Raw genomic sequence first — 15,524 nt, 5'->3', positions numbered from 1 at the left:
ATCTTTAATCTTTTAATTGGACTGCAAATAAAAAAGAAAGAATATGTTATTGAAGCGTGGTAATAAATCAAATACACGCGACGGCGGCGGCGGCGGCGGCGGCGGCGATTTCTAAATCGCGTGCGAGCACCGAAGAAAATCGCTAACATGCTTCGTTGAACGGAACGTCGATAATCGCGAAGATCGCTAACTAACAAACATGGCGACGATATATATTATACATAACATATATACATAGGATAATTTCAAATTACAAGCTTACGTGTGTGTGAGTACGTGTAATATTGTAGAATATAATAAAGTAGGTCACTGGATCGCACACGCACCTCATTCGCGATCGTTTCTTACAATTAGCCTTTTAGTAGTAGTGTTGTAGTAGTGTGTTGTTGGTTGTTGGTAGTATGTAGTAGTAGTAGCACCAGCGAATCCACCGGAGTTGAATATATGGAGAGAAACGAAAGACGACCGGTCGATCGATCCATCGATCGACCGATCGATCGATACATATATGGTCGGAGGATCATGCACTTGCTGATTCGTCCCTTCGAATTATCATTACGAACTTTTTTCATTACTAAACTATACTTTATTTAACAAACAAATGTTGCATTATATTTTCTATTTAACGAACAATAATATTAATAGATGAAATATTAATTAGTTTTATGATTAAACAAATGAAATAAAATGTTTCATACTTAAATCCTTAAAGTAATAAGCATTTATTTGGAGTTTATTTGAATTATCATTCAGTAGGATTAATTGCTTAGCAATGAAAAGAATGTCAAGAAAATAAAAAATTTCTTTTGGCGATGAAACTCGTTGGGAAGTGCACTGAACGCATCGAAGCGAATGCGAGAGTAGGAGTAAGCAGTAACCTTTTGGCTTCCCCGATGATCAGCGTACGTTCGTCGACGGGTATAAATGAAGGACAATGACCTAATTGTGTGCAGAAGGCGCAGTGCTTCCTCGACGGCCAATAACCAAGGCCACCAGAAAGATTTCGAAAATCCGCTTTCCGGTTTTCCGGCTTCGAATCGCGAGAGAAAAGCCGGCCGTTTATATTTCTCTGTGTGGCATATTTTTCCAGGGTTGCATCAGGATTCATCTCTAACTGCTGTCTGCTATCTATTTTCGATCATGAAGGTAAGTCTTTTTCCTCATATTATTTATATCGATTTTAATGAACAAAATGTTCTCATTCATAACTTGTTATATTATTTTTCGAAATGCCATCTTACTAGTCGCATCTAAAACCAATTTAAACAAACGTTGATAATTTTGTGTAAATAGTTTAAAAATCGTAGTGCATGCGTGAACATAAAATTTGAATGAATGTTAAACCGTGAATAATGAACAAGAGAACAAAATGACTTAACAACAATCGATCGAAAATCCTAATTAAAACATTCGAGGAAATTGATCATCAAAGTCACTCTAAACAACAACAACAGGTGTAGAAATTTCTATTGTGTTTACGATTACTTGTTATACTATACACATACATACGATGATTTTCACGGTTCGTCGTATCTTCTTCTCTCTTTCTCTTCCCCCTCCGCTGCCGTCCTGCTTATCTTCGCTTTTCTTCGCATCGATGTGGGACAATGTCCCACTTCGATTCGTCGACTCAAAATGAAACTTCTGTTTCTTCTCTCTTCATCCATCCACTAGAGCGTCACACACACGCGCACACACGCGCACACATTCACACATCAATCATATTTAAATATATAAATACAGTACATAATATACAAAGCCAAACTTTTCTATACTGGCTAGAAGGAAAGGAGAAGCACGTGCCGATATGAAGTACCGTAACATCACGGTATCATCTTAACATACCTGGATTTCCGGTTATGAATGCTCGAATTCGTCTCACGTATCGTTTAACGAAAAATATTGTCGGAATGTAAACGTCTGAAAGAAAAATTGGATTATCGAAAGCGCATTAAATGACGTTAAGCTGTTGAAAATTGTAGGTGATCGGCTGGATTTGTTGGCTCTTGGCCATGTGTATCTGTTTCTCCGAAGCAAGGCAAAAACTAAGAAGACCTTTAGCCCCTTTGCCTCATGCACCACCGATATTCAAGAAATCATGGCCGATGGGACCTAGAATTTCAATGGGAAACACGATACACATTGGTGCAACTTTTCCTCATAAAAGAATATCTTATAAAGCTCCAAATTATAGGTAAGAGGAAAAGGGAATGAAATAGGAAGGATCGTGTTCTTCTTTATTCCCTTTTCAAATGTTTCAAAAATAATACAAAAATACGAGGCAAATCATTCTCGATCTCAGAATTAGACGGCCTCCGATGTTCAACGTCCTTCCTACTACCTGGAAAACTCAAATGCCAGTTCTTGGAATCTTGAACAATCATGCTGTACTCCCACAACGTCCACCGATCAAAGAATTTCATACAATGAACCAGGTTCCGGAATATAGTCCGGAATACAGGCCCGAACCTATAATATTGCCACCGACTCATCGAGGTAGCATCGACGACGATAAAGGTCCTATTCATACGATACCTGCACCTAATCTCAGTCCAGCGGATAAACCTTACAATTCTGAAGCTAATTCTGGACAGCAAACCGTTTCTCAGCATCAGTATAGTAACGATCTCAATTACAATCTCAATCTACAGAGTGAGTTTGATAAAATAGATTTATCTAATGAAATAATATATGACAATGATATTCCATTGATTGCAGCTAACACATTGGCAAATGATTTCGGATTAGCGACTATTGGCACTAGTTTAGTACCACAACGAACGGTAACCAGTCCAACGCCTGCTCAACATCAATACGAAGTGACAGAGAATAATGATCTATCTCAAAAAGAGTATCATACTGTACAACCAACGTTTTTCACTCCGGAATTTGACGTAACCAGGTTGGCTACTGTAGTCAATCCTGACTTACAAAACAACGAAGTTTTCCTCAATCATCCGCCTATAACCAACACGGGTTTAGCGAATATTCAATTCGGCCAAACTGACACACCGATGCAAACGAACTTGCGCAGTTCTCTTCACGTGGGTTTCCCTGGTACTGCCACTCAGGCAGCTAATACGATTGGCAATCAAATTCCTGACTTGCACGTTGGACATCCGGTACCAGCAGGTCCACCTTTATCAGCTACTCAACTTTACGATCTCTTAAACAGCTTTCCGCATAAACTTACGGAACAATATACGGCAGGTTCGTAAATCATAGAAATATTAACTGACATATAGAGAAATAACGAATTTTAATTACATTTACATTTACAGGTCAACAACCTCAACTACAGCAACATTTACTACAGCAACAACTCGGCCAACTTCTCCAACCTAACGGAGCTACGAGTTTCTCTCAACCACAGATGCATTCCTTTAACTATGATGAGCAAGACAATCAGCAGCAACAACAGCAACAGCAGCAACAGCAGCAACAGCAGCAACAACAGCAACAACAGCAACAATTACAACACGAACAACAACAGATATTATTAGATCAAAATTTCGCATCCAGTAGAGTTACAGCGGATTACAATTTGGAGGCGGAACCCTCAAATATACAACAGGCTGACCTACAATTTGACGACGAATTAAGTTATACCGCTGAAGTACCGGTTGAACAAACAGAAAATAATATTGATTATGAAGAAACGAATAATCGAGCTGCACAATCGACATATTTTAACAAAATTAACAATAACGGTGCACTATCGACACAATTCTACACATCTTTGCCTAGTCGCGAAGCAGCAGAGAAATTAGCTGCATTAGCTGCTGCTGGAAACGTAAATAGTCAGTTGATCGAACATTTACGAAAGCAACAACAGGAGAAACAAAAACAGCAAAGCGAGACTATACCGTCTAATCACAAGGAAGAGAATTATCAAGATGCTCAACAACAACAGCAACAGCAGCAGCAACAGCAGCAGCAACAGCAGCAGCAACAGTACGAACAGCAACAGCAGTATCATCAGCAACGTATTCATCAACAGGAACAGGTATATTTGTTATAAAATGATAAATATTAAAATCTAGATATGTTAATAATAATGTCAACTTTTATAGACTGAAAATGAAAGACGCGATAAACATTTTCTACAACAACAACAACAACAACAACAACAACAACAACATCGACGAAGATTAAATCAACAAAATGTAAATGAAGAAAAGCGACCTTTACGGATAATGGTACCTGATGACGAAGAATACATGAACGATTCCGATTCACAGAGCAACGAGAAAATAGAGTACGAATACGAAATTGATGAAGACGACGCGAAGGATTCTCGAACAACTACTTCGTCGAACGAGCGAATTATTTATGATCAAAATTCTAAATCTGAATTTGGTACACGACTTAGATCTAAAAGTGGAAAATGAAAATATTTACTAATATAAGTAACACATTATATATGAGTAGTATCAGGATATTGTTAACAGGTGATTTCCATGATCAAAACGATTATGCAAAAGCAACTATCGATTCTGATAGCTTTACAATCATTATTCGAGAGATATCGTTCTAAAGCGATCGATCCTACGAATCGCTGGATTAATTTAATTTATTCGGTATTATTTATTTATTTATTTATTTATTTATTGTATTTAGGCTATTTGTTGACTTATTTATTTCTACCTGCAAAGAAATAGAGTATTTCCATTGTCTTACATTATTTGAATATTTTATTTGGAACAACCCGCGTAATTGAAAGGTAATTATACTCGTGTGTATTTACATAATCATCATTTTGATGAAATATTAATATGATACAGGAACCAGTATTCTTTTTCTTTTTGGATAGGAAGAGAATCATTAAAGAAACTGTACTGGGCACGGCCATATCCATTGGTTTCTCTAGTCTGGTTAATCACTTTCAGTTTTGACACAATGCTTTTTCAATCGACAAAACAGGCACGGAAAATAAAATCTTAATTTTACTGTTAAAAATATAATACGCACACCTTGATGACGTTATTTGATTTTGATCATTATTACGAAAAAGTGTACTAAGAATGATCCATGAACCACGGTTTACCGTCATTTGTCAGACGCTTTGTTAGAATATCACAGCCCTTTTCTGTGACCAAAAGAGTTTGTTCAAATTGCGCTGACCATCTACCGTCTGCTGTAACAGCAGTCCAACCGTCAGGCCACATTTCATCCCTCCATGTACCTTGAGATATCATTGGCTCTATTGTGAAGCAGTGACCGGGTTTCATAATGCCTACCGCTTTATTTTCTAAGGAAAATCTCATGTACTAAGTGAATCGCAGGATATAATCATTTATAAATGATAATTAATAGATATTACTTACTGGCATAGTGTGGTACATTCGGTGCAGTATGGAAAAGGCGATGTATTCCATGTCCACAATAACTACGTACGACGCTGAAACCATTAGCTTGAGCATGCTTCTGTATCACATTACCGATATCTCTGTATTTTTCACCAGGGCGTACAATATTTATAGCTTTCGATAAACACTCGTACGTTACTTCAACTAATTTTCTTACTTCTGGTTTAACATTTCCTACCAGAAAAGTTTCGTTCAGATCTCCGTGAAAACCTTTATGATATACGGTGACATCGACTGAAAATAAATAGATCATTCGTTAAACGTAGAAATAATCATTTATTAATGATCGAATGATCAACTCTTACCATTACAGATGTCTCCGTCTTGTAGTGGCCTTGTATCAGGTATACCATGGCAGATGACTTCATTGACCGATGTGCAACAACTAGCAGGAAATTGGTAATAGTTCAACGGAGAAGGATAACAATCTCGTTCTATACAGGCTTCGTGAACAACCCTGTCAATTTCCGCTGTTGTAACACCTACGTCGCATGCTTTTGCAGCTTCATCCAAGACCTCTCGACCAAGCTATGTACATTATTCTAATTTTAAGACCAACTAATTAATAGCTTACATATAGAAATAATTAAGTCAAAATGCCCTTAGCACATTATCAAGATTTATGATTTAATGTGAAATTTGATGAGGTGCATCACCTTGCAAGCAACACGCATTCCTTCAATTTCTTCATCGTTGAGTACTTTTATTTGAGCAGAACCTCTGACTGCTTGTTCGCTAATAGGAATTCCAGTTTCATGTCGAGCATAGTCTGGACGGCCAATATATTCTGGTACTTCACGACGTGGCACATTCTTATAGGGACGTAACTTTCCAGTGTAGTGAAAATGTGGCCAAGGATTGAACTCTTTGGCACTTTTATCCGTATTTTCTCCTTCTAATTATATATCAATTAAAAAAAAAAAAAAAAAAAAAAAAAAAACATGACAAACTTTATTACTAACTTACTCTAATAAATCATAGTAATATCAGAAAGGCACACTCACTTGCAAGTTGATGAATTATTTTATGCGTGTTCCAACTTTGTTTAAAGCATTTCTGTAAAAAAGAAATATATAATATATAAAAGTAGTAATGAAAACTACATGAAAACCGATAACACCTCTTTATATTTCTTTTTTACCTCATGGTTATACTGGTCGGATTGGATTACATAGAATAAAAAAATACACTGGTCGACTTAACCTATAAATGTACGTAACGTATCCTTACCTGAGTACAAAAGTATGAACCCTGTATACCAATTTTTAAACAGGTTGGACATTGTAAGCTAGCCTCTGCTTCGCATCCAGGTGTTTCACATTTTCCAGGAGCTACCGCCATTATTGAATAAAAGAAGATATTAATAGGAAATAAAAGTTCGTTCACGTCGTGACTACGGAGTAAAGGAGCACGGCACGGCACGGCACGGCACAGCACGAAACCGTGATGTAATAAGCTACACCTCCTTCTTCGGCTGACCAATTGGAGCGCGGTTACGTGGCGCGGGATCGGAACAAAATTCAAAATTCTATTCTAGTTATAATCCTTTGCAAATCGATATTCGCGATATATTTTTCTTTGTTTTACGATATATTATTGGTTAGTTGTTTAATTTTATTTCTTTTACAATTACAACATAATGAGGATAACTATAGATGTTGCAAATGACATTTGTAAATTATCGTTGTGCATTGCATATATACATTTTTTCGATGAAAACATTTATTTATTAGCAATAGATTAAATATTTGAAATAGATTACTTTCTAGTATCATTCGTAAAATTGTAATTTATATCTTCCAACATGAATACGTTCGTAGAATATTTTACATTAGTTGGCATTTCAGTACATATACTCTTTGATATAATAACGTTTCCTCTGTTATTGATAATCGAATTACAAAGCACGAACTCGCTTTTATTTTCTCGAAAATTTAATCGAATTTACTACTTTACCAGATTCAATCTCGCTTGTATATGGACGATGGTCTATTAACATATGTATGTCTAACGAATTCCTGCGTATTTTCTCGGAGCTAGCTTCGTTTATAGATTTCCCGAATGGAATATCGTTGTACCACATATTTCTGTAATAAAAGAAAAAAGAAAAAAGAAAAAACGAAAAAAAGAGAAATAATATGCATACTCAACGATTTGATGTAGTATTCAAGAAGAGTGGCGAAAATGGTCATCCAAATGAATGAGGATTTATCTATTTTGAAAATAGAATTTTCCTTGATTATTTTTCCTATGCAATATGATTGCAAAAGAATAGATTCGTCGTCGTAAAGTTCGATTACAAACGAGATCAATGATTTGAATATAGTATCTACTTTCAAAGCACGTTTCACGTTTGATCATACTCATCATATTAATTAACGTAGTCAAACGTTTTAAAGCGAGGCATTTATCATCCCTCTGTTCGACGATCGTTTTAAAGCTTTCCTTTCACTCTCCCTCTTTCGCGCTCTCTCTCTCTCTCTCTCTCTCTCTCTCTCTCTCTCTATCTTCGTTGATGAATGGTAGCTGTGTGCTCTGTACGTGTCCTTGACTTTTTTACGTTATCATCGACAAAAAAAAAGGCGCGGAAAAAGTTATTAAAATTGTTACTTGGAATTCCATCAAGTTCGAATAGGCCTATTAAACGAGAGTTGACGCTTTATCAGAACCTTCATAAATCAATTATATTTTATACATCTGTACAGGGTGTCCTAAAAATTGAAGAAATATGAATTTTAGATTTTTAGAACATTGTGTGAAGAAGAAATGGTTCAATTAAATCGTCGATTGATTAATTAATTAATTAACGAAGGAAAAGACTGAATTCCGGGACGTCGATGTTTAAAAGATTAAGTTTTAAGTCTTAAGAGATTTCGTTTGAGCGATTATTTCAACAAATTCTCGTCTAACGGAAGTAAGGAAGTTTTGTTGGAAAAGTTCGACGAGCCAACAAGGTTTATTATGCTTAGAGGAAAGAAGAGTGCCTGTTAACGCTGATTAATTACTAGTCGGTGGTTCTCTTAAAGACTCCTGTATGTTCGTTTTGCTGCTTTCTCTGTCCTTCCTTCATTTTTTCTTCCTCCATACCATTTCTCTCTTTTATTCATTTCAATCTTGTAGTTTTTTGTCACTCTTCTTCTCCTTTCTAAAGAATGTTCTTTATTTAACTTTTCTCGGATTTAATTTCGCGATCCAAGGTAACGTGTTGGACAGGACAAATTTCAAACACGAACAATAACTTATTGTAAGATATAATTATAATCGTTAAGTTTAATAGTTTCTCCGGATAAAATGAAAAAAAAACAATACAAATTTGAAACGATTAAAGTATATATCGAGCAACAAATCGAGAAAATACAGGCACGAGAAGGGAAGAGAAGAGGAAGCGAATAATCATGCCAAATTTTACGATCGATCGATTTCATTTCCATTGGAAACGGCTGCTAGCTATAGTGATGTTGCTCGTTGGTTGTTGCTCGAATATAAGAATTTATCGTTTGTGCGGTGTGTTCCACTTGCACACCGAGTGAACCAGCTAGTTTTGCTGCCTGCCTACACAGTACCTACCTACCTACCGACCTACCTACCAACCTACCTACCAACCTACCTACCAACCTACCTATCGTATTTCCACGCACATGAAATATTAACGATACGAGTGCGATTTCACTGAGGTTCCTTTAATTTTACCCACGAATATCCCACGAATATTCCACGAATATCCCACGATTATTCCACGATTTCCTCCAATCGAAAATCTACTCGGGTGATCAAAACAGACAAAAAACATGCATATCTTTAATGAGTCCAATTTTTTCCTATTGAAGTGAAAACTTTTTTTAAAATGACAAACAAACTCGATGAAACGAAAAAAACTGCTATAAATTTGTATTATAATTTATAAAAATATTACGCCTGTAGGGATGCAACCCTCCAGACACACTTTGAAAATGTTGCTTGCGAGCGTCATCTGTTGGGACAGAATTTTTTTCTGCCCGAAAGATAGGCAACCCGTAATACATACGTGTATAAACAGTTTGGGCTGAAAAAAAAAATCCCGTCTCGCGAGATGGCGCTCGCAAGCAACATTTTCAAAGTGTGTCTGAAGGGTTGCATCTTTACAGGCGCTAATTTTTATAATTATTAAATAAATAATTACAATAGAAAAATAAAAATAATATTTTAATTATATTATATAATAACTTATTTTATTTCTGATATTATGCACTCGTCTCATAGGAAAGAAATCACTGGTCGAATGTGTAGTCTCAAGGAGAGATCAGGTATTATACTAACGTCGATAGAGGATAAGGTAAAGTGTATATAAAATGGTTTGGTTGAATCGGTGATGTAAAATGAAATAGAGATAGTGTGAAGCGTGCCTGTTGACGACAACAATAGTAGAAACAATAGTCGTTCGAACGATTTGTTTAGATAAGCGACATTGGCTGAGGGCATGGGTGTTCTGTGGAGAGTGTGTGGAGAGTGTGTGAAGGGATAGTCGTGCTTTCGGATGTGACACGTTAAAAGAGAATTCGGTATTTCCCTCCTATCGTCAGAGATTATTCTTGCGGAGGGTTTCCGGGCAGCGTCGACATGCACTACTTACCCTTCGACAGACAGACTGACAGGGTTCCTAAAGGGTGATTCCATGACAGTAATCCGATACTTGACCGATACACGTTCTTGCGTGGGACAGGGAACACGTGTTTCTGTGGGCGAAGGGCCAAACTAACAACAAGCCGTTGTCTCTCTGGTCGAATATTTATCGGTTTTGTTTGTGTGCGTAGCTCGTTGAAACGGCTGCAGGAAGGACTGGCTGCATTTAGTTGAAGGAAGGAACGAACGAACGAACGAACGAACGAACGAACGAACGAACGAACGAACGAACGAACGAACGAACGAACGAACGAACGAACGAACGAACGAACGAACGAACGAACGAACGAAGCTTCCACCCTTCTCAGATCAAAGCCAGATACGCGAGTCGAGTGTTACGTAAAAGGATATTGCCGAGTTACTGAATTAGCTATTCCCTCTCCCTTTAACTAGCATTTCGTTGTTAGGACCAATAGAAATAGCATATTTAAATGGATCGGGCTATATTTGTAATTCGTAGCATCTTCCCGCGCGGCACTCGGTCAGTGTCTCGGCCACCCTCGTGCGAGAGAGGGGAACGACGACAGTCGTTGCAATCCCCTCTGATTCGGTGTGTACCTATCCCTTCCTCCGTATCTCTCGGTCGACTTAATGCCAGTACGAGCGCGCGCTTTCGAACGACGCGTTCGCAGGCAGCAGCCGCGAGGGACGACGATCAGTCTGTTCTCCACGTTCTCCACGCAAGGACGACTCGTCGCCGGTTATACACATTTATTTATCGAACTTTGACTTTATACTTATCGTTTCTTCCTTTTTTTTTTACCTATTTTTCCTTTTTTTTATTCCTCCTTCCCTATTCGATTTCATTTTCTTCCGCGAAAAGTGATTGCGACAAACTAAGATTAATAACAAACCGAGGAGTAGGAGGAAGAGCAAGAGCTTGTGATTTAACGCTATTCTTACGTCACATACCTCGTGTCAATTTCTTTTCTTAGTTCTTTGATAAGAGATACTAATTGTAAGTATCTCGTTTAAACGACCACGCAATAATATTCCCGCGAAATTTCAAATAGAGACACTCGCGAAAAGAGAAAAGAAGATTCATTTAGTACAAAACAAGTATCCATGTTTTATCTTTCAATGATGTCTTCAAACAATCGAGGAAAATAAGTTTCCTGTAAACGCGTTTGCTGATTTTCATTTCGACCAATTTTCCCGCCACTGCCAAAAGAGAAAGAGACGAAATGAACCCGCTTGATCCGTCAATGTAAATTGCAATTATTAAGAAAAGAGAAAGGAGGAAGCGTTATTGCAATAAAGATCAAAGAAAGACGAAGAAAGACGAAGAAAGACGAAAGAAAGTGAAAGAGTGAAGAGAGAAGAAAACAACGGCAAATGAAGTTATTCGAACGGTAGTACGATCGGTCTGTGATGACCGAATCGTCGATCGAATTCCTCCTTTTCGTCTCGTTAATTCGATCGATCGACGCGAGATGAGCTTCAAGATGGAGATCATCCTGTCGATACTATGCTTAACGGCGGCATGTCTCGTCGACGGTCGGGCCCTTAATAAGGATTCATATCAATTTGAGGAAACGAAACATCATCGACATCATCGTCGTAAAAGATTTACCATAGAAGAGCTTACCAACACCATATTTCCTCATGCGATTACCGGCGACCTGGACATCGATGTCTGCAAGGCAGGTGAGCGCTCTTCTTCTTCTTCTTCTTCTTCTTCTTCTTCTTCTTCTTTTCTTTCACTTACTCCGACGAAATTACATCAAAATTCATTCGATCGAACTTTATTCTTTTTTTCCTTCCAACTCCCTCTTTTATATACGAAAAATCAGATGCAATTGTTCATTGGAGTTAAAGCATTATACTAACAAGGTAGGAGAAAGATAGGAAGGGAACAAAGGGACAGGTAAATTGGCCAATCAAGGACCAAGAGTCGGTTAGAAGGAAGCACTGACCATTATGGAATGAGTTCTCCCATTCCTTCGATAATCTCACTCTCGCTGTTTTTTCTTCTTTTCGTAAAGAGGGTAAGAAGGAAGGAAGGAAGGAAGGAAGGAAGGAAGGAAGGAAGAAAGGAAGGATACCTACTCATTTCTTTTCCTATCTTTTTTTTTACTTTTCAAAAGCCTGCAAGGCTCGTTCTTCTTCATCGAGATGATTTCGATACTAAAGATTATGTAAAAAAAAAAAAAAAAAAAAAAAAAAAAAAACAAGAAAGAAAGGAAAAGAGGAATAAAGTAGGGAGAGACTTGGATGAACGAACCTTTCATCCACCTTTTCGAATAATTATCGTCGACGCGTTTCTTTTCGTCCTTCGATATTTTCCATCTGAAGCATCGGCAGATCCTACAAGAGAAAAAAGATAAAAAGGAAAAGCTGCAATTGCTTCGATTACATTTTATTTTCGTCAATGATAGACATTCGTGCAAAATGAGAAGGATATTCACTATTTATCTCTATCCATTTGTTCGGATATCTTATGTTAGATGTTTGCTTTGTGGAAAACAAAGTCAAAGGATTCTACGGAAAACTAGGACAAAGTGTAAGCATGCGAAAGGAGAAAACAAGACCTTAGCTACAAACGTATCGGATACTTTGAAAACTTTGCAAAAGCACCAATTCGATTGACGTGTATATATTACAATAGAAATAATATATCTGCATCTATTTCTGTCGCTAAAACAGACTAATATCAAAAAGTTCTATTCAAATCGCTTTGGAAAGTGTTGAAAATAGTCAAGATTACGCCGACTCCAACTAGATGGATGGAGAAACTCCCTTTGGTTAACCATAAGTGTTAGGAGAGAGACAAATGCAACTAACAAAACTACGGCAAATCGTTGAGGGCCGAACTATGGGCCCGTTCCGAGCAATCATTTACTAATTTGCGTCGAAATACGGGCTTGCAAAAGCGAATTGAACTCCTGCTCTCTTTAACCAACCATCTCTGTTTTCCTCTGCTTCTCCAATTTGAATGCAAGTTTCCGAAATTTAGATCGAGATCAAAAGCCATCGACTAATGCCTCTATATAAATGTGATACAGATATAACGTGAGAAACTTGACTCATTCACCTCTATTCTCTATCTCGTTAACAGTTCTCCTATTATTTTTTCAAACGACGTACATAGGACTAAATTAAGCAAACTGTTAGGTTTCTTACTGACGAAACACGGTGGTAATAATAAATGATATAGGAAAAAGAAACTATCGGTAGAATTCTCATAAAGATTTATTATAAGTCTTAGACCCTGCCATTAATCTTTTTCATCGAGAATATCCATCTCTCTATCTTTTTCTGCTTCTCTTTTTTTCTGTTTTTTTTTCTTTCTTTTTTCTCTCTTTAGGTAGTTATTTCCACGCTCGTCTGGTTTGTTCATATCTGCGACTTACACTTACCCCTTGGTACGTATACATGTGTGTACATATATCCTTTTATCCAGGACGACTTCCATTCTTTTGTAACTAATGATCGTTCGGAATACTTGGCGGAGTGTGTAACACGTAGACACTCGAGGGAAACGCGTTTTCCTTTCCACAAGATTACAATGTTATCGTATAGTGCTCAAGTCCTCCCTTTACCTTCAACGCGAAAACCAATAAGAAGGAACGAATGAAAGAAAGAAAGAAAGGAAGAAAGAAAGAGAGAAAACAAAATAAAATGTCCTCGAGATTTTCTTCCCGAATGATTTTCTACGCGAAGCTTTTCCCCTTACACGACCAACTTTCTTCCTCTTCGTCCACTTCTTTTTCCTTTTCTTGTTCTTTTTCTTGTCCTTCGTTCGTTCCTTCCTTCCTTCCTTCCTTCCTTCCTTTCTCTCTTTTCTTCATTTCATCGACTTTTACCGGTCATCAGGAACGAGTGTAATTATCAACGCGACTGACTTCTCTATCTGCGAACACTCGAGGCAAGAACTTTTCGCGAAATTACTACTTGGTTCCTATAAAAAGAACGATTTTCATCTTAACTGCTTCTTCTCCGAAAGCATTTTCTTTCTCTTTGTTCTTTTTTTGTTTTTTCGTTGTTTTTTTTTTTTTATTTTTTTTTTTATTTATTCACCCAAGGGTAGTTTTCTTCAAATTCGTTTTCGGATGCTACGTACGCGAAGCTTCTCTCTTTTTATTTTTTTTTTTTATGCTCGAAATAAAATCCTAAAAATACGTTGAAACGATGAAAAGAAATCGCGTATTATTTAGTATTTTTGTCGAAGCTGTTAAAGATCGAGTTTTGAAATTTTTTTAGTCATATTTTTCCCCCCCTTTGCATTCCTTTAATGAACCGAGAGGAATTTTTGGCATTCAGCCTGAGAAAATTGCCACGGTAGCAATCGACATGCCGCCATTCGTCGAAGCACGAACGAACGAGCTACGAACGAACGAACGAGCTACGAACGAGTTGCTAACGAGCAAAAAGTCTACCTTTTAAATGCATTTTGTAAGAGTCAGCTGGATAACTCGGTTCATTCCAAATCTTTCTCTTTATTTTCTTATTCGCATAACTGTAAATCCTCATTGTATTAAAATTGTACTTTTTTTTTTGCTCTCTATTTTTTCGTCTAAACTATTAGGAGATCGCAACCTTCCTACTTTTCATTCGTACGATCTCACTCGACCTTCGTTAAGTAGCCGAGGCAGCTCCTTTCGAGAGGATAAAACCAAGAGGATTATAAATAGTGTGCTACGAGTTTCTCGTCTTTAATGTTATCCTACTATTCTTATTCCCCCTTCCTCCCCAATCCCCCTTCCTTCCTTTTTTATACATTTCAATTATTTCCTATACAAAGTGATTGAAAATCTTTTTTTAAGCCGCTTTTCTCTACAGAAAATTCCTATTATATACTTTCTCGCGTGGAAATCCATATTTGTATAATTAATTATGAATTATTATGAAAATTTATCCGACCTAAAAATATATGATCGAATTGGAAAATGTTCAAAGTAAATCTATGCGCTTGTGCTCGCGTGTCGAATAAAAATGTGAAGTGGGTGTAAAGCGACTGTGTTTGACTCGAAAATATTTCCCTTTGCAATTCTCTTTTCACAGGATTTATTCGCACACGCATAGACGTAGAGCGTCTATACAACCGCAAGCAAGCACTCACACCTATATACACACACACTAGAGAACAAATGGTATGTCGCTTACTGGGAGATAATACCGTTCAAAAATCCGACAAAGGTAGATGAGCATTTCGTCGAACGAGAGACTCGAGTCTCCTTGTTATTCGAGTGATGTTAATGACGTTCGGCTTGCGAGTTTCTCCGTTTCCTCAGAGAGAAAGAGAGAAAGAGAGAAAGAGAGAGAGAGAGGAAAACAAAAATAAAAATAACTTTTACTCTCTCTCTCGCATGCTTTTTTTGCGACTGCATCCTTTCAGAGACTCTCTTGGCGCATTTGTTTAGTTTCACGTACAAACTTTTTATCTCTTTAACTACGTGTGGCAATATATTTTGTGTTTTTGTGTTTTTATATTTTTTATTTTCTTTCCTCGTGTGGAATAGAAATCAATAAAAATATCTTGTTTGGTTTGTCATT

At 37.2% G+C, this 15,524-nt stretch overlaps 3 protein-coding genes across 4 annotated transcripts in view; 2 read left to right on the top strand and 1 right to left on the bottom strand.

Annotated features, from left to right (window-relative positions):
* The first annotated feature begins 329 nt into the window (after positions 1-329).
* LOC107069176 (uncharacterized) lies at positions 330-5,004 on the top strand. Of its 2 annotated transcripts, XM_015326245.2 has the most exons (6): positions 330-1,146; positions 1,983-2,194; positions 2,303-2,652; positions 2,719-3,210; positions 3,282-4,006; positions 4,074-5,004. In XM_015326245.2, the coding sequence occupies exons 1-6, from the start codon at positions 925-927 to the stop codon at positions 4,389-4,391; spliced, it is 2,319 nt and encodes a 772-aa protein (XP_015181731.2). In that variant the 5' UTR covers positions 330-924; the 3' UTR covers positions 4,392-5,004. The 2 variants fall into 2 exon arrangements, with proteins under 2 accessions (XP_015181731.2, XP_089033930.1); XM_089177804.1 differs by having other exon boundaries at positions 2,303-3,210.
* LOC107069178 (methionine aminopeptidase 1) lies at positions 4,584-6,804 on the bottom strand. Its single transcript, XM_015326250.2, has 6 exons — positions 6,600-6,804; positions 6,374-6,425; positions 6,026-6,264; positions 5,675-5,897; positions 5,328-5,603; positions 4,584-5,251 (listed from the first exon to the last, which is right to left on the bottom strand). Exons 1-6 carry the CDS (start codon positions 6,708-6,710, stop codon positions 5,019-5,021), a joined length of 1,134 nt encoding a protein of 377 aa, XP_015181736.2. The 5' UTR covers positions 6,711-6,804; the 3' UTR covers positions 4,584-5,018.
* Positions 6,805-10,344: 3,540 nt separating this feature from the next.
* The window catches only part of tok (tolloid-like protein 1 tolkin), a 29,928-nt gene continuing 24,748 nt past the window's right edge, over positions 10,345-15,524 (top strand). The window contains exon 1 of the mRNA XM_015326244.2: positions 10,345-11,675. Coding sequence (XP_015181730.2) covers positions 11,462-11,675 — 214 coding nt within the window. The 5' untranslated portion in view covers positions 10,345-11,461. The remainder of the gene's footprint in view (positions 11,676-15,524) is intronic.

Source organism: Polistes dominula, unplaced genomic scaffold (assembly GCF_049000335.1).
Source record: "Polistes dominula isolate Pdom_NZ unplaced genomic scaffold, Pdom_raw_medaka contig_24, whole genome shotgun sequence".
Taxonomy (NCBI): Eukaryota; Metazoa; Arthropoda; class Insecta; order Hymenoptera; family Vespidae; genus Polistes; species Polistes dominula.
Note: the sequence above shows the minus strand (reverse complement) of the source record. Positions and strands in the feature narration are given on the sequence as shown.

Coding starts and splice junctions, on each gene's coding strand:
- LOC107069176 (XM_089177804.1), top strand. CDS start 925: ATGAAGGACAATGACCTAATTGTGTGCAGAAGGCGCAGTGCTTCCTCG. Junction 3,211..3,281: donor TACGGAACAATATACGGCAG/GTTCGTAAATCA, acceptor TTACATTTACAG/GTCAACAACCTCAACTACAG. Junction 4,007..4,073: donor GTATTCATCAACAGGAACAG/GTATATTTGTTA, acceptor CAACTTTTATAG/ACTGAAAATGAAAGACGCGA.
- LOC107069178 (XM_015326250.2), bottom strand. CDS start 6,710: ATGGCGGTAGCTCCTGGAAAATGTGAAACACCTGGATGCGAAGCAGAG. Junction 5,898..6,025: donor GAATGCGTGTTGCTTGCAAG/GTGATGCACCTC, acceptor TAATGTACATAG/CTTGGTCGAGAGGTCTTGGA. Junction 5,252..5,327: donor GAATGTACCACACTATGCCA/GTAAGTAATATC, acceptor GATTTTCCTTAG/AAAATAAAGCGGTAGGCATT.